At 37.5% G+C, this 20,022-nt stretch overlaps 1 protein-coding gene across 1 annotated transcript in view; it reads left to right on the top strand.

Moving 5' to 3' along the window:
* Positions 1–2,558: 2,558 nt before the first annotated feature.
* The window catches only part of LOC139469826 (uncharacterized), a 32,008-nt gene continuing 14,544 nt past the window's right edge, over positions 2,559–20,022 (top strand). The window contains exons 1-2 of the mRNA XM_071252129.1: positions 2,559–2,644; positions 16,810–17,877. Coding sequence (XP_071108230.1) covers positions 16,832–17,877 — 1,046 coding nt within the window. The 5' untranslated portion in view covers positions 2,559–2,644; positions 16,810–16,831. The remainder of the gene's footprint in view (positions 2,645–16,809; positions 17,878–20,022) is intronic.

Below are 20,022 nucleotides of genomic sequence, written 5' to 3' on the forward strand. Positions count from 1 at the left end.
TGTTGGATCCCCTCTCACATAGATATTCATGGAAATGAAAAAGCAGAATCACTGGCGAAGCTAGCTCTAGACAATGCGGATATACAGCCTATTCCCTTCAGTAAACTAACGATAAAAATCAAAATCAAAGCCTCTATAGCAGAAAGATGGCAAGCCCAATGGGACGCAAGTAAGATCGGCATATGGCTATACAAAATTCAACCCAAGGTCCAACAAAGCCAAACTCATACTCAAATGAAAGGAAAATTGAAAATGCCATCTCACGCCTCAGATTCGGTCACAAAAAGCACTATGACAAGGTTTGTTCATCTTGCAATCAGGCTGAAACCATTGCTCACGTATTACTACAATGTCAAGGCCATGCCCCAGCCCGGGCTAGGTTAAAACAAGAATTGCAGTTAGATCCGCTATCTGTCATAGATCTCCTAAAGCCAAGAGATGCAACAGCGAAGGCCAAACTAACTCTATTGGACAGCTACTCGAACGTATATAAACGGAGCAACCAAAGATAAAAATGAAATCATATCAATATAAGAAAATAGAAATCATATCAATACAAAAACAGAAATTATGTGAATACCAACCTCACAATAGATATGTGTACCCTACTCACACAAGAGGGACAGGTCAGCCGAAATTGCTTGGGCAGAAGCCGACCTCTTAACACTAAATGCAACAACAACTTCTTAATTCTCTAGGGAGACAGACTACCAGCAATCCATGCTGGAAGAAAGGGGAGACTTAGTGGACCCGTATGGGGTTCGGGGATAGAACTCGGCCCGACTAGATGGACCGGGTGGTCAGACTCGGTGACAGGGTTGAATGCGTGTCAGTGTATCCCGACGGCTCACAATATCAATAAATCGATTATTCATAGAGACAGACAGACAGACAGACAGATTGTTAGACAGACAGGCAGTTTTTAAACCATCTAAAACATAAACGCTGTTCCTTGTTTGTCACTCTTTTCAATCGACAGGAAGTCCACCTGCAATGCACGTACACGACTACACGTATGGGGAATATATATTTTATGTGTGCATCATTCATTATGGCGACATATTAAAGGGACGTAATTCTGAGCGCCAATGGACCTTTCAGCGCCTGATACTGCAGTAATCTAGACTTGCCAAACATTATAGACTTGCATGGGCTGTATTTGATATACATATTTGTATCAGGGTACTACGGCTAGAGCTCTCCACGAGGACTTCCAACTACCACTACTGTACTTGATAAATTGATGATACAAATGAATCTATTGTCTCGGAATTATAAATTAAAGTAAAACTATAATAATTAATTCATACGAATTGCGGTTGTGCGGAAATGCTGGTGGTAAGAGACGACAACGTGGATCGCATTGACAATCTCTGTGACTTGGTTGATTGCGTGTCATCCGAGACCACAAAATAATTATTTCATGGTCTCTGGTGTCATCGTACCCTGACGATGATCGACACTGGATCAATGGTCATAATATCGATCACTGGATTGTCTGGTCAATACACAAGTGCAACAAAAAACAAACAATAAAGAGTAATAGCATATAGATTTTGAAAAGTTACACAAGCATATCCAGGGGTGCAAGAGGGCTAAGTTTAGGTGTACAAGCAAATTAAATGTTACGCGGACCCGCTATGGGGGTTTAGGAGCATGCTCCGCTAGAATCTTTTTAAAATTAGACGCTATATATAAAATTATATATATGGTTTATATAGATATAGATCTACGCGTTTGACCAAAGTATTTTCAACTTTTTATGCAAGAAACATCTTTGATGACAAATGAAATTTTAACATTAAAACGATAATATTACTTTGATATGTTTTTATATGTTCATTCGTAGAATGTGATGGTTATTTATTTTTTCATATTTTAAAGCGAGCCGATTTATCATTATAATGAAACTTATTGTGTGAACGCGGTTTGCTTTCATCACAAAACCATCTACCACTAAAATCCTAAAGTGCGTAAAGATTCCGATTTTTAAGTTAGACGATAAATATTTTACTTTCGACCGTGTAGAGTTTGAATGAATAATGTACCGCATAGATGGTAATTTGAGGTTTACTTATAAAAAAATGTGATGTTTTAGGTGTAAACAAAAATTGTGCTTTTTTCAGGTGTAAGCAATTGCTTTTCTGCTACAGTGGTAATTTCGCCCCTGTATCCATACACCAGACATTGACTTGAGATTTGCTTTATTCGTAAAGTATGTATAAGGTACTCAACAGTATGTAGATCTAATGATTTCCTGAATTATTTATAGAACACATCAGATATTCGCGGTTGCGGCGTCGATTTGTTATATTTTAGGACAAATCCCAATGATATTCAAATTATGCTGATACCAATAATCGAATTTGTGCTGTGAAAAAAATAATTAGGGGATAATAAAACAAAAAAAACAAGTAAAACGGTGCCTCGTAGGTCTCCTCACGAGCTACAATTGTCCAAATGGTCATATTTTTTCGAGCGAAGGGCAGGTAACTCTTGTTGGAATCTGCACGCGAGCGAGAGGGCGCTGACTCAGGGTCCGCTCGTGTCAACGTGACCGTGGTTCTTCTATTTTACCTTTCGGGCGTTTGTTTTAGGTGTCAACTATTTCGCCGATCTCCCCTCAACAGTGACACGATCAGACGTAAGTTACAGCACAGTCTACACACTCATTGATTCGTAGTAACGTGTGGAACAGTCGACAACATTGTAGCACATGTAATACTTCACTGTACCAGTTTGTAGCGAATACGTTTTGGGCGGAAAATGTGATGATAGTTTGAATGGATAGTTTAGGTGATGACGATTGCATTGCATTGTAGGATTCGTGATTAGGAGTTTCCGTAATCTCTTATTACTAAGAAATATGTGTTAATGTATGCTTCATGTTGTTTGACATTATTCCTATTTGACCCTATTTGAGCATGCTTACGGGTATCATGGATTTTTTTCATTCAAATAAATGTTTTCAATCTGCAGAATCAGCTGATCAGGATATAGTGAACATCTTACTCTGTCATCTTCATGTCAATACAGTGTTGAGAGTTGGAACAAAAACAGCAGTAACCAAATTTAGTTAACTTTATGCCAATGGAACATCTACCTGTAAATAATCAAGTCTAGGGGTCAGTTATACAAAGGGACTTTAGCATTGCGACGATCCTAAGTCTTTGTTAGATTATGTGAGTAATGACATTTGTAGCGCTTAGCTTAACTTGTTTATAGGTCATTTTGTGATGCTAGTCCCAGAAAATACAGTGGTTGCTTGCATCAGCAGTGCTCCACTATAGGGCTTGGATGCGTCAAAATTTACAACCCGGGTACCGGCTGTACATAGTCACATCGTAGACACGAGGTTCATTCATATTCAGATCTTTAATAAATACTGTATTTTGGTGTGTAATGCACATATTTTAATTACAACTATTTAGTGGGTGTGTGCATTTTACATGCGGACAATAAGCTTTGATTTTTCCCTTCAAAGCCATAATCAACTTTACCCCTGGCACGTAACGGCCAAAATATCTTGTCAACAAATATGCACTTAAGTACTTAAGTAAGTCCTGTTATTACACTGTCTGAAAAAAGAGTTAATTATATATCTGGCTTCTATTTTTATTTTATTTTGTTCAACATTCCATTCAGTACTATTGTCTTTGGTTTCGGTGAAATAGTTTGTAAACTCATCGTCAGATTTCACCATCATGCCTTTATTTACAGCAACCCCATTCAGACTATTACTATTGATGCCTTGAAACAAACCCTGGTAGCAAGAGAATGGACACATACGTCATAAATGCCATCCTTTAACTGAAAACAAGTCACCAGATTCTGGTGTCCCCCGCCATGATATTGCTGGAATGTTGCTAAAAGCGGCGTAAAATCAAACTCACTCACACTCACTGATTTGTTATTTCATGACAATATCGGGAGACCCTGTTGTTGCGATTGCTGATTGGTAGATCTAATATGGTGACTGTCCGAAACTGTTTCATATGTAGAAAATAACCCGTATAACAAGAGTATAATTATTTTTTGTTTTAATTATATATAATAAAAACAGCTACTAAAATGACATTACGTTAGAATATATTAATTTTGGGTTCAGTTATGGTTTCAGATTAAATTTCTTCCAACTGTTGCATTAAAATTCTTTGAAGTTATATTGGGTACCTGTTATATCCTAGGTAGGTACAAGCTGCCATGTATATATGAGCCAAGCGAGTGGCTTATCATTTCGGAACAACACCTTCAGTAAATGCCTATAAAGTGTAAATTTCTCCATGTCTACAAATGTTTGTTATGTCCCAGGTATGTACATGTATATTTGAGACATGTGAGTGACTTATCATTTTGGAAGAACAAATTCAGTGAATTACTATAAAGTGTTAATTTCTCCATGTTTACAAATGAGTCATACAGGGATGATTGGTGAAATGACGGAAATTTTACACTCTTATCTTTCTCATGCTGACATTGACTGAGCCTTTTCATTTTTATATACAGAAGTCATAAATATTTCATCCTTTGTTATTTTTCAGCAATAATTCACCTAAAGTATGGCAGGTTCTAAATAAATGCATCTAGACCAGATGTGTGCCTGATCAGAAAGAAATGACGCATGCAGCCTTATTTTGTGACTATTATTGTAACCACGAATGATTTTATAGTATTTTCGCTGCCATTATACTACATATCATGTGACTAACTATGGGTTCAGGAAATCCTGTGGGTACCCAGGTCCTACTCCAGATCCATCTGACTCGGGTACACAATTTTCCCGCCCAAGCCCTACTCCACAATATCTGGGATACAATGACATAGAATCAGCCCGGCCACACATTTTAATCATCCAATCCCCATTTCAGTTTGCTCTGACGAAAACTCTTGGAAGTAATGTTTAATAATTTATAATTCAGCTTGAAGGCTAGCTGTAGTGGATACACAATACTCCAGAATGTTTTTTTTTGTCTCATTATAATACATTTAATGTTTGTTTGTTAATTAATGCCACACCCAGCATTATTCAATCTATATAACGGCAGTCTCTAAATAATTGAGTATGGACCAGAAAAACCAGTAATTGATATCATGTACATTGATCTACGTCATTGGGATACGAAGACACGCATCAACCAAGTCAGAGAGCCAGACCACCCAATCCCTCTAGCTGCCTCTTACCACAAGCATGGGTTGCTGACGATCTAATCTCTACACATTTGATAGAATGGTGATATTTTTCACTAAACATATTCCGAGTGTATACTCAGTGGAAAGCACTAAGAGAAAGGTTGATATCTTTTCCCACTTGAAATTAGTTTAGAGCAGGTGTAGTGATAAGAAAGGGACGCCTCGTATGACTTGTCCCATTTCACACAGTCAGCTTAGTGCTGTGACTCATCGTGCTCTATTTGTATACCTTGTTATACTTTGACATGGTATCATTACGCCAAGATAGAATTCTATATGTGTCAGATAGCCCTGTCTAGTAGGGATGTTGGGTGTGGGAATTACTGTAAATCTTGAAATTAACGCGAACGTGAATTAAATGCGAAAAATTTGAGTGCTCTTTGCTCGCATCATTCAACATCACATTTATATTGACAATAAGACATTTTGGAAAGCAGAAATACCAACTTAGACATTTGCTGAAAACAAACAACTATGTATTCCACATCACTGTTTATTGAGCAGCACTTGTAACAAATAAATAAACAATGTCATTCAAATGTTGATTACATCCTCTGAATTGTCACTGCTTGGGTCAAGACAAGTTCTACTTACTTTTGTCATCACTGAACACACCTGCAAGTCCAGACAGACGCCACCCACGCAACACAGTGTCTTTGTTGTTTGCGACTGCATCAAAGGCCGACACGAGCAAGCGTGCATGTATTGTTTTAGGGGAAGTACACTACTCAGCGCTAATAGCGGTGCTATTTGGTGTGTGATTGGATTAATGTAAGGTTGGATTAAGGTGAGGATTCTCCTGTAAACCTCGCAGAGGACATTTTCTTAAGATATAAATACACTGATTCTTGAGAGAGGGGTGGCACATTCATATTGAGTCACATTTTTGGCTTGGGACCAGCGTTCGCATTCTTTTTGAGGCGCATTAATTTCACGATTTACAGTATTTCAAAAGAGTGCTGTTTTCTTGATATGATCATGATAATAAAGTCCATATTTTAAATGCACCAAATCCACATCCTAAAGCATGCTCAAAGCATTACTATAACCCTGGTCAGTTGATCAAGGTGCACTCGATTTGCATTCTCAGCTCCCTGGGGAGTATACAACCCAGATCATGTACATGCTTGAATGTTTTTATTTTAGATGTAATAAACCATAGTGACTTTATGTAGTCACTGACTAGTGGATATATCTGGGGATCTGAATTCAATGACCTTTGATGAACATGTTGAATCTCTTTGAAATGATATTCAGGAAATTGTTTCGAATATTTTGACTAATAACCATTTATTGACATGAGAGATTAACCATAGTAATATGAAAGAATCAAGTGGTTTTTTTACTTCTTTTGGGTACTGTATTTTGCTTTTGGCCTCAGCCCAAAATTTAACCTTGGTTAGACTTTGACTTTGCCTTTTGATATGATTGCTGATGAACTGTAGAACTGCTCCAGGACATAGAATAGTGTTACACTGCAATCCCCTGAAGCAGACACAATTTTGAAACCGCCTACCATATCTCTGACTGTGTGTCATTTTCTCCATGTTATAGGAGGCATTTATTTACAGAAAAGGGGCGGTTGGGTAGCCTATAGTTAAAGCGTTCGCTCATCACACCGAAGACACGGGTTCGATTCCCGAGATGGGTACAATGTGTTCAGCAGGGATGTTTAGGTGTTGTCACACCAGGAAGTTGTTCTGCAACTGTACTCTAACCAACTTCACTTAACACTTACTTGCTGAATATAATACTACTAATCTATTATAAGCCCAGCCCTATTTGAAATTACATGTCACATCTTCGCTGACATATACATCTATCAGGGTCTATTTTACAGTGTTTTAGATTAAGCATGAAGTCAACTGGTCAAGATGTCCTTATTATGGACCTATTCTTAAGGTGCAAGTTAAGTCAACATAGCAAGTTTGCAGAATTTAATACTTTAGGGAATACCAAATCTCAAATTCAAAAAAGAAATTAAATTTGAAAAAGAGAAATACTGTAAAACGGAAGATAAAAAATGACAAGCAAAATCATCCTCCAAATAAAAAATTCCTCCACTGAGGTTACCAGTGTTTGAAGCGCTTCACAATTACAACGATAGGGCCGTTGTCTAGTGTGCCTGGTGGTTTAATAGGGGTCTTCCAGCACTTGTCCAGTATGGGTACAAATTCACCCAAGCGAGGTGATGGATAAGACGGTAGGGGATCTTGAATCGAGTAAATGTAGTTGGTGAAAAAAGATATTTTGGATATTATGTGTATCAGTACTCATGCTAACTCTTCCTTTGTCAATTCTTTTAAATACATGCAATCTAAAATTCCAAGTGAAATACAAGTATTAACAAGTGTATACCCAATGTATATTCTGTTAATGAATATGAACATAGTAACGTGTATACATTTTGGTTATTGTTTGTACAATTTGATACCATTTTGAATTTCTAGCAACTTATGTTTACAGAACTGTGTAATCGTTAGTTTAATTAAAAGTGAATGTCAAGAGGTCATAATACTTATGTTAAAAGTATAGATTTAGGGAGGGGTGCTGCATTTATTTGTTTGTTTGATGTTTAACGTCGCACTATTCCAGCTATATGATGTCTGTCTGTAAATAGTCCACTCTGGACCAGACAATCCAGTGACTGACATCATGAGCATAGATCCACACAATCAGGATACGATGACATTCATCAACCAAGTCAGCGACAAGCATAGTCGCCTGTTACGGCAAGCATGGGTTGCTGGAGACTTATTCTGCCTTAGATCTTCACGGATCGTGTTGCATTGCTGCAATTATATACAATGGCGTCACATATCAAGGAACCTGAGACCCCCTCCCTCCTTAATTTCTAACACTGATTATGATACTACTTCTTCTTCTTCTTCTTCTTCTACAACTGTTGTTATTATTGTTATTGATGTTGTTATTATTATTAAGAAAACAGAGAGCAAAATGATGTTCTGACAAAGAACAGCCAACTTGAAGTAACGATAAAGAGTTATTTTAAACTTGAAAGAACCTTCTATCTTATGCCATCACCCATTACCAATCAAAAGTTCCAAGTTAACAGGGGAAGGGACACTTTGAAGTGGAGAATGTAAACAAGATCCCAGGAGGTACAACACTAGCCCATGTCAGCTTGAAACTCAACAGGCCTCAACTCAACAGGGTCATGCAGGCAAGCTCATTGATAGAGATGCTGTAGTAATGGATCGAATTACAGGAGCATACAGCTGTCAGCTCCTGAACTGACTTTCCTGGCTCAGGACTTGCCCAGATGTTGAGCCCATGTCTTATGAGATAATGGGATGACTGGCTAACATTTAGCACGTGTAGGGCTGACTAGGCAGCCTGTGTTTGCCGCCTTGCTTTGTGTACAGTTTGAAAGTTGCATTTGCCTTGGTACCTGGTGCACTGGGTTGGTGTCACGCAACACTCCATGGTAGGAGTACTGTTCACGGCAGGACATAGTGCTGTTATCAGCTTTTGTGATAAAGGTAGGACTTCTACCGGTTTTTTTTGTGTGTATGTGGTGAAAGTTGATTCAGGCTGAAAGATTGGTATCTTTCTGTGAGATTGGTACATACAGTGAGAGAGGTAAGATCTTTGTTCTGTTTGACTAGGTCGCAGTTTAACCATATCTGCTGAACATGAAAAAGGAAAGGATTTGTTTCAAGGAAGAAGATACTTTGTGGAACATTTAACACATATGAAATGACTTTTATCAGATTATTTTAGCTTTAGGAGCTGTATTTAGCAATTATTCTGACAAGAATTATAAATAAAGTAGATTTATTGCAGTGACATACATTAAAAAGTTAAAAACTGGAACATGTACAAAGCCTGTTTTGTGTTAGAATGAATTACTTAGGATAGCAGTCTGTGTTGACTGATTTATATGCCAGGGTGCCGTTGTACAAAACAACCGTAGCACTACGACTGTCGTAAGTCTCATAATGTTAAAGTGTGGGAGTTACGATCACTTTAGCGTTAAGGTCGCCTTGTACAACGGCACCCTGGGCACGTGCATTTCCTGTATGATCCTAACTATACTATACCTGCCATGATGGCCTTAATACCGGGGAGTAGGATAGGAAAAGTCTGAAAGTAGTACGGGCCCTTGTGGTTTGTTCCTATCATACTTGACCTCTACATTTTACCTTTTAATATTAGGGTTATGACAAGGATTCCTGACCCGTGAAGATTCCAGGGTAGAATAGGTCTTCAGCAACCCATACTTGTCGTAAAAGGTGACTAACGGGATCGGGTGGTCAGGCTCACTGACTTGGTTGATACATGTCATCAATCCCAATTGCGTGGATCGATGTCCATGATATTAATCACTGCATTGTCTGATCCAGACTCGATTATTTAAAGACCGCCGTCATATAGCTGGAATATTGCTGAGTGCGGCGTTAAACAACAAACCAACCAACCAACAAGGATTCCTTCACTTTCATGCTCAATCTTGGATATGGATGAAAGATTACTGGCTGTAGTCAAGATCTTCTAATCTATATCAGTAATCATTAAACCAGCTCACTAGGCATTGCAGTATGGGTGAAAGATAGCTAATAGATAACCTCTGATCCACCTACTGACCATACTCATACTTGTCACTACTATTACATGACCACAGCGACATGCTCAGATACTGGGACTTGCTTTTTCACCCGTACTGTTTGTCTAGAAATATTAGAAAAAAAATTCTTTGTTAATGCTTGCCTTCCTGATAAAATGTTGAGAGGGAGCACCATCTGTGTTTGTTGACATACATATCTGTCATGCTGTTAGTTGTTAAATGTGGCAGTCAGTTATTCCAGCAGGTCCTGATGGCCTGTAGGTAATCAAGTCTGGTCTAGACATTTAGTTCTCTAATTTTGAGGGGCGGTCGGGTAGCCTAGTGGTTAAAGCATTATTAAATTATTTCTGGTACATTGATGTGATAGTATAATAAGTAGTGATTTTCATACTCATAACTGATCAATACCCACTGTTATGACAACACCCATCTCAGTCCTTGCACGGTTTTGAAATAATTAACTGATATTTTAGGCGGTATCATTGGGCCTTTCTGGTCAATGATTTATCCATAGTTAAATTGTGTGAGAATTCTGGGATTATGAGTTCACTAAATATAGGATCAGATGGTTGCAGTGCGTGATCTGACTGACCAATTGTCGGTGGTAATAATGAATAGTATTGATTATCTCCCCTGCTATGGTATATACCTGTTTCGGGCTATTGTTGAAAGGATATATGGTGACGATAGCAGAACAAAACAACATTCAATAAATCGATTATTCTTATGTAGACATTGGACATCAATGGCTGATATTTGTTTTGTTTGTTTAACGCCGCACTCAGCAATATTCCAGCTGTATGGTGGCAGTCTGTAAATAATCGAGTCTGGACCAGACAATCCGGTGATTCATATCATGAGCATCGCAATTGGGATACAATAACATGTATCAACCAAGTCCATGAGCCTCACCACCCGATACCGTTAGTCGCGTCCTTATGACTTGGTGGGTTGCTGAAGAACCATTCTAACCCAGATCTTCACAGGTTCCATAGCTGGCAAGGAGAATAGTACTTTCAGTACCATATTTTCTCTAGTGTCATGAGTTTTGTGCACACTTTTTTAAGACATCCTTGGGAGTCTGTCTGTCTGTCTGTTGGCTTTATGTTTTTACTTGGGCTCCTTATCATCGGCAGCATGGGTTGCTGGCGACCTATTCTACCTAGATCTTAACAATGAAATGAACCTTCTTTGTGTGTAGTCTATTTAAGAAATAAGTGAAGTTTAACCTCCTGATTTGATGACTTCAATTTCCAGCTGTTCATGTCTATTGCCAGAGTTAGTGGACAATGGCATCAGTGGGTAGGAGGCAAACAGTTCAAGCGCTAAGCATGTTGTTCCTGTAATACTTCTGAATCAGGGCTGTTAGTTCAGGTGTTGACATAGTCCACTGTCCTGGTTTCTTCTACTGATCTGTCAAGCTTCTTGGCATTTTGTGGTAATGGGAGAGCATGGAAATGGCGATGATGAAGTCGGATGGATATATCCTTGATTTTGAATTAGCTGTGAAGAGTTTAGTCCTTATAAACGACAGAACCGTATCATGAAATGTTCAAGTTCCTGAATTGCTCTGATTATTTATTTAGTTATTCAGCACCATACCTTTACTCGAGAATGTCACTAAAGTGGTAATATGATCTAACACCTGCATCACTAAGGGCTTTTCTTCTACATTAAGCTCAGTATTAAGTCCTACCTCACTCACTGATGCAGAATCAATGACAAACAGCTGTTTGCTCAGAACCTGCTGCATATCTGATTTGTTGATTCACTAGGAAGTGACTACTGAGTGGCATCATTTGGCTTGCAGATCACTTAGGACTTAGGACTTACAAGTTCAAAGTATTTCAACAGTACATACATTTTTGTAAATATATTTACACACAATTGTTAAAAAATATATATTATATTATAAAGAAGAGAATTTCCAGATGTCCACTTTCTACTCCTTCATCAGGTGAATAAATATGTACCTGTAATAACAACAAAAGTAATAAGATAACAAAGGTGGAAACTTTAACAGGAAGCCAACAGTTAATTTGCGCTGATAGGTGATTAGCAATGGACAATTGGAAGCCAACACTTAACAGTTCAATAGCTCTGATTGTGTGGATCGATGCTCATGATGTCAGTTCCTGGATTGTCTGGTCCAGACTGGATTATTTACAGGCGGCCACCATATCGCTGGAATATTGCTGAGTGAGGCGTTAAACAACAAAGAAACAAAAACAAACCCATAATGAAATCACCCTGAGACAAGTCTGGAAAGTAATAATAAGTAATGTGTATACCAAGCATGACAAGTGTGTACAAACATCACTGCATGACAGCTATACACAAGTGCTAATTACTAAATGACAGCAGGACATGGTTAATTACACTTGACCAGGTGCCAAGTCAATTAGTGTAGGGAAGGCGTGAGAAGTTATGTCAGTCAACTGGTATTGTCTTGCAGCAGACACACATGTGAAGGAAGGCAATTAGAGGACTATTAAGAGCTTGTTAACAAAGACACTTGACCAGCTGACCATGCATAACCAAGAACTGTGTTTTTGTATACAGTGTTATGTCAACTTGTAATGTGTTTGAATAACAATGAAATCTTTTGTGATTTAATTTTTTCCTCTAAAGTCCTGGATGTTGAGCATGATCATATTATATGTATTGTTGAAATATATGATATCTTAAAGGATCATACACTCATATTTATGAATGACATTTTTGCCGGAATTATTTAGATTTCTTACATTGGTGACAAATGAACATATGGTTCCAGACACATAACAGATTTGTAGCTAAGTATTTTCAATTGTAGTAATTTCTAACATGGTGACTGAGACCATTTTAATACATTTAGATACTTTGATTCATCTTTAATTATGCTTGTAATAATAGGCACACTAGGACTGAAATGATACATACACTTAAGTTGTACATATTAATCTTTTCATTTTGATTTAAGACCATCCCAATATAATTATTTTTTTGGATGTTAATATCTATAGACATGTATTAATATCCTGTCTATTGATAGACAGGAAGATAAAAACATCAAATGTTTGAATATATTTTTTCATTGTACCATGTATTCTTGTGTATAATACATGCCTACCATTTTTGAAATCCTTTCATGTGAGTGTATAGCATATAGAGCATATTAAGTTTGGAAATCATGTGCAGCATATCATGATTAGAATAAAGACACTCTGTGGTTAAACACTTGACTGGTTGTTAGTTGGATCAGTAAGTGGTACACAATGAAAACATCTGTTCTTAATGTACATACTTCTCTATATGTTTCTATGGTTCGCGTTTCTTTTGGCAGTGAGTATCTATAGAAGGTTAATAGACACGCTTTTTAATTAAGATTAGTTAATGAACAGATTGGGATATGGACTTTTATTTTGTTACAGCAAACTTAAACTGTCAGAATTAACTCATAATTTAAATATTTCTGTAAAACAAACTTCAAACTGGAAGAAGATTTCTAAATCAAAGCAAAAAAATATTGTGTATCATATCACCAGGTTTATTGAAATGGACTGATGAATCATTGAAGACTTCGTAATAAGGGTGTTGATTATTGATAAGTATTTATGCCAGTGTGAAAGACAGGTGTGTACTACTGGATGCTGTTTGTCTGTGGCAAGGTGTTGAGAGTAAGGTGAGGCTGTTTATGTGGCTACTGACAGGCACAAATCACTCAAGTGCGTCTAAGCATGAACATTAACTGCAGTTTATGTGATGATAGACTGAATAATATACTCTGTATTACGCTGCAACAGTATTAGAACCTACACCAAACCATCACTCCTAATTGTATTAAGGAAGTTGTTCATCCACATATCTTATCCTTTCTTTTCCATCTTCTAAACGCCTCTCAAAGATCTGAAAGATGGTTATTCCCACCAATTTGCCATGCCTCATTACAGCAACAGATAGCCATGGCTATTAACATGGTTTCTTGGAGATCTTTTATAAATCTGCCTCCCCAAATCATTTAATGGTCCATCCAACTTGAGCAGGAGAAGAAAAGATTGGGTAGCAGTAAAATGTGAAACTTACTGGAAATTAACTTTATTATCGTTTCATGAGAAAGAAATAGTTTTATTAATACATGTATAAATATTTCTAGTTTCTTCTTTTGCTGTAAATATGAAGGCTGAGAACTTATAGCTCGAATGGAACAATTTACTTAAGTAATTGTAAGATATATTAAAGATATCAATTTTGAATAGGAGTATACAATATAATTAACTCCTGAACAAATTCAACAATTTAGAGGCTGGCCAATCAATATGCTGGGGAAAGCTGGAATTTTATCTTTAAAAAAATAAATTATTCCCGACAATGCTTCCAAATATATTAATGCTTCAAACTGTTGAGACTGAGCAACAAAAAATACATTGTTTGCAAGATATCTTTTGAAAGAAAATATTTCGACTCGTAGCTTTTAATAAAAAAAAATATGTGTGTTTTTGCAGCTGTAGCTGACAGAGCTGGAAAATATTGCTGATGTTTTGTTTCTTTGACCAGATATACTCCAGAAAGTTGAGTTCAGAATAATAGAAAGATGAAATAAGACTTAAGTGAAGCTTTGTGTGGTGGTGCATGTCACACACGGTGCAAATAGACCCTGAGATACGCCAGTGAGTCAACTAAATATCATGTATTCACAGCAAACTTCCACAGCAGAACACATAAGAAGTATAGCTCAGGAATTGAAATTGTCAACACACAAGTTTTAATTTGGAAGACAACCTAATCTATATTAGTTCAGGTGAGAACATTTGTCCACACAGGCATTTTATGTCATTAACCTTGTGCTGCGACAAGGTTGTGTCTTGACAGCAGCTCTGTTACTTGTTTTTGCACACACAAATAGTTATTCACTCAGCGTGATGGAGGGAACAGGTGCTGCTTGTTAACATTGTGTAAGGATAAACAACAATAACTGGAACATAGGTTTCATGCTATTTCAACAATGTGATTGTACATATTAGCTCAGTGTCTGCAGCAGAAACCAACATCACAAATGTTTGTTGTATGTGCAGGAGGCCTTTGTGTTGTCAGACCTTATCAATTCAAAGAGGGATGTGTAGTAACATCTAAAGAAGTGTCCTTACACAGAAGTTGAGAATGGTTGCCTGTTCACAACATAGCTGGTATTTGTTGCTTGAACAGTCAATATATTGTGGCTTCTAAAGCTGGTAAGCTATTTATTCAACACTATGAATGTAAACGTCAGGACACAAGAACTGAATGCTTTAGTGCTATTTCTACGATTGATTATCTATTAAAAGTGGAGGACCTGGTGTGAACCATTTTAATGATTAGATGCTAGGGCTCCGAGTGGTGTAACCTATTTCCTATACTGCTTTTATTGACCAATTTGAAAGAATCTAGCTGTCTAAAATCCTGAAACAACATTGTTTTGAAGACTGCATATTCACGAAATCTGTGCTTAACCATGTTAACTGTGAGAACACTGTTGAAAGAACCTAACTATCTAAATGGTGAAACAACATTGATTTGACGACTGTAAAAATCAAAATAACTGTGAGAACACTGAATTATTCCTGCACCTGAAATGTTATTCTCAGAGTCTTTCACCTAAGACTGGCTACTGACGGGTGACGAAATGCAGTTTCAGGGCTAGTATACAATTTATATGGGATCTACTCAAACACATTCATCAATAACTTAAATATTTCTTTCCAATTAGGAGATAAACCTGCTGTGTTTTGAAATTTGAGGTAGTCCCACTGTAGAATAGATACCTTCATTATAATTTTGAAACGAGCACTTTAGCCCGAGGTTCCAGATTATGATAAAGAGGTTGACAAATTGATGTTAGTAAATATTTAGTTGTTAAATCCACAGAACTTCTATATCACAGTGGCAAAAGACTACATTCCTTAGCCTTTTGTGTGGACTTCATAGGTTCAATCCAGGTGGCGACATATTTTTTACAGCAAATTGTCTACCATCAAGTCAGTGATAAAAAGGTTGTCTTTTCCAAGTTATGTTTGGCCAACAATTGAGTTAGTTAATCCCTGGTTCCAAACAAAGGAGCTGTTGTTAATGTAAAGTTTTTACAGTGATTAGACTCAGGAACTTGAGGCTTCTGCAACAAAACCATCTTATAGCTTGATTTCAACAAGTTAGGTGACTGTTCTATGTGTATGTAGGTCAGTAGGTATGTGCTCAGGGTTGGTTGGTTGTTTGCACACTAAACATCACATACTAACAATGACTGGTGTGTAAGGTGATGTAGACTGGGCTGTGGATCAATCAGAGAACAGTCCCCGTCTTGTGGAGGTTCCCACATCCTGGGAGAAAGCTGTTCACTTGTCACGTCCAGGTGTGGGAGGTGGGGGAATACATGTCGGCCGGTCAGCAGCTGCCAGTTCTTGCCACACACCTGGTAATGTTGATGAGCTGATTACAGGTGGATGTGAGCCCTGGACATTGTTCAGGCTCATCGGCTCTTTGTTACATTTGTTTGTTCTTGTCATATTTGATGCTTTGGGTTATCATTTGGGAGGATATTATTTGCTTTATTGTTTACTGATGGTATGTCTGGGTTTGCCAACAGCTGAAGAGGTTCGTTTTTGAGGCTGTAGAGGCTTTTGTTCCAGAAAGTCTGCTTTTGTGTGCATTAAGCATTGTTAGGAGTTTGTTTTGAATTCTTGTTTGCCACATTTTATGCTTTCCATGTTTGTTTTAATGTCTTTGGATATGTTTGTGATTGATGATATTATTAAGTTTGTTATTGTTTTTATTAATGTCATGAGTTGTGTTAGATAGATTCTAATATATATTGTTACCATTACGTTAATCATGTTAATTCAATTATGTAAATTATTATATTTGTATTAATGTCATTATATCCTTGTGCCCCATATCAATAAATGCATTTATCATATTTATATCCTTCATGAAATACCGTCATATAGCTGGAATATTGCCGAGTACGGCATTAAACAACAAACAAACAAATCCTTCATGAATTATGATTCCTTTTTCAGAAGTAACAGCTGAGTGAAGATCATGGGGAACTGCTCCTCCGCGGATCGGAGGGGTTCTTTTATACGGAAACGAGGCCGTAGCTTTAAGACTAGAGATGAGGACACATGTGCATATGGAACCCACAGTAGCCTGGACAAGGATGAGGAAGAGGAGAGAGAGAAGTTGATGAGGACAGAGGACCAGGCAGCCGATAAGGGTGTTGTCCCATCAGACAGCGGGATTGAGAGTCTGGGACCTTCTACAGATGAAAGTCAAGATGACACATGCAAGAAGTGCAACCACCGGTATCCGAAGCAGAGTCAGACATCATGCCAACACTGTGGGCAAATCCAGCTGAAATGTTCGCCAAGTAAATCGGAACCAGATACCTATTGTTCTTGTGGACCAAGAAACGCCCGATTACACACGTGGCAGAAGAACCTTATATGCAAGACACATCCCCATAGCCCTAAATTTTACCGTCATTCCGATGTCATCGAAGTAAAATCTAGTTCAAAAAGGGGAAGGAGAAGGATACCAGAAAGAAGGTCCCAGTTCTCATGCAAATCCTCTGACAGTTTAGACTATGCTGGTGCAATGATGACCAGCATGGACAATGCCCAGAGCGTTGTGTCCGAAATATTTGGTGATGATGTGAGTTTGAGGGCACCGCTTGCGGCATTTGATTCAGTTGATTGTCAGCTTGATTCAGAGGATGCATCCCGCAGAGAGAGGACACTCAGTCAGATTGAAGATTTGACCATTCGCATATGTCAGTGTGGAGTACATTCGAACAGACCAAGTGAAACTGGACATACTGATAAGGACAACCAGGACAATAATGATCAACATTCACGGATCTCACCCGAACGAAGTGAAAGTTGCATAAATGGATTTACCGAGGATGTTTTGAGGAGTTCATTTTCCAAGAAGGATATGGCTAGACCTTTGTTTCTGAGTAGAGATGCACAGAAGAATGGAGACATTTCTAGAAGTCAAGTTTATGCGCGCAATGGCAAGGAAGAATTGTCAGCATCTCTCACAACAGTTTCTTTGAAGGATAGGATCTCAAGACCTAATTCTTTCAGGTAGGTACTTGACGATATCACAGCTAACAATACTGTTCATGTACTTCTGTGAATAGTGCTTTGTTGTCATGATTCAGTCGTTAATGTTGATGTTGCTAGATTTCAAAGCTTGGCGCCATTGCTTAAGTCAAGCAATAAAAGTGCCAGGAAGGTTTGTAAATATTAGGAGAACGGTGCATTATTGGTAAACACTTGCAGAATTTAACTAGATTGACCATAAAAGCAAAGCAGACAGGCAGTTTATTGACAGGAAGGTGTATCATATGATATTCAGAGTTGGTAATTATGCTCAGCTAATGAGTGTGGAACACTGAGGATATCAGAGTTTATGGAAGAAGGTAATGTATAATTTAGCCTCAATGCTTGCAGATATCATGGGAGCCCTGATGAGGTGGTCATGAACGAGCAGGCAGTAAGATTTGGGACTGTTATTTCCCTGTGTCAGTAAACTCAATGCAAATGAGCTTTGACATCTTATTTTGTATCAGAAGGGTGTAACAGGGTAATGTTTACGTCATTATGCCTAAGATTGTTTTTCGTTATAGTTGTCTTTGAACCGACCACCATCGAAGGTTATTATTGAAAATACTTAGTGGGACCTAGATCAAGTCTAGGTGACATTTTGTTTGTCTTCTTTGTTGCAATAAGCAGCAAGTTCTAATTTATGTTAAGCAGTATTTCGTCATTTGTGTCTTTTTTTTAAAAGAATATTGATGTCATGCTCATGATGCCGTACTTGAGTCGTTTAACGTTACATCATAAAAACCATCTAGACACTCAACCATGGATGCTGATATTGACTCTTTACTATTGCTGAAAAGAAACAAGGAATCTTAATACATATTTTAGATAATGTCTTAGCATTCATATGATCAAACACTGATGGGATTTGTCGATTGAATCCTCTGAAATATAACAAATCTTTGTTCCTTAACTTGCTTCCTATGATTAATGCTAACTCTCTGAAAATATATATATATTTGATAGAAACAAATAACCCCATTTACACTGAAAAGGAGCCCCAGTGAGATGTGAGATTAGAAAACCTAGACTTGCTTCATCAGAGCTTTTGCTTTACAAATTACACAAAGGGTTGGTCGGGGTTATAGCTAAAACGGAACCTCAGCAAAACATCACTGATTGGCGAATACGGCACCTCGCTTCGAGCAAAAACGGCTACTATTGCCTGCCGAAAACGACACCTTATTTGTTTTTTACCTTGGTCAAATAAATGGAATTAAACTTACATGGTAACTTGCAAACACCAATAATTGTAAAATGTTAAAACAAGTTTACATTAGAAATTAGCCTCTACTCCAACTATATTCCAACTTAGCCTATATGCAACTCACCTTATTGTAAAAACATAACATGCTTTAAAGTAAAATAAATGAAATTAAACTCACATTGTCACTTACAAACACAAATAATTGCGAAATGTTTAAACAAGTTTACCTTAGAAATTAGCCCCCTACTCCAATTTACTAGCCGACTCTGATTGGGAGGTGCAGCCAACTTATTGTGAAAACACTGTATGCTTTGAAGTTTAAGTACCTTTACTCAATTTAACTCTATGTCAAGCTGAAACCGCATTTAAAACCGTAAAAAAAAGAGGCCTAACATGGTAGACATACCTACATCAAATGATTGTGGGTTTAAACTTGCATTTGTGTCATGGTAAAAATATTAGATATTACTTTCTAAAATCACATTTGCTATATCATAATATCTAATAAATAGACTAAATGCTACAAGTGTCTAGAAGCACTTTGGAATGAAAATCAGGATATATAGCCATAGAAGGATAGTGAATGGGTTGTAAGGGAAATAACTTGTCAACACAATATGTTACCAAAACAAGAAGCTGTAACTATCGTTTACATCTATTTATGTATCATACACATCTTATGGGGTAGTCTGTATGACTTGTTATTGGTTGGGACAAATATATGTAATTTACTACTATTTTAAGAGTATCAGAATTATGTAAGAAATGATATATCAGTGAATTAACACCAGTGATGACTCAAAGCACTGAATATAAATGATGGGACACATTTTACAAGGGCAAGAATAATCTGGATAAATCTTTTATTTCAACTGTTCAAACTATGATGACAGGTATATTGCAACCATGGCAACTGG

Source organism: Haliotis cracherodii, unplaced genomic scaffold (assembly GCF_022045235.1).
Source record: "Haliotis cracherodii isolate W230 unplaced genomic scaffold, xgHalCrac1.p SCAF_2, whole genome shotgun sequence".
Taxonomy (NCBI): Eukaryota; Metazoa; Mollusca; class Gastropoda; order Lepetellida; family Haliotidae; genus Haliotis; species Haliotis cracherodii.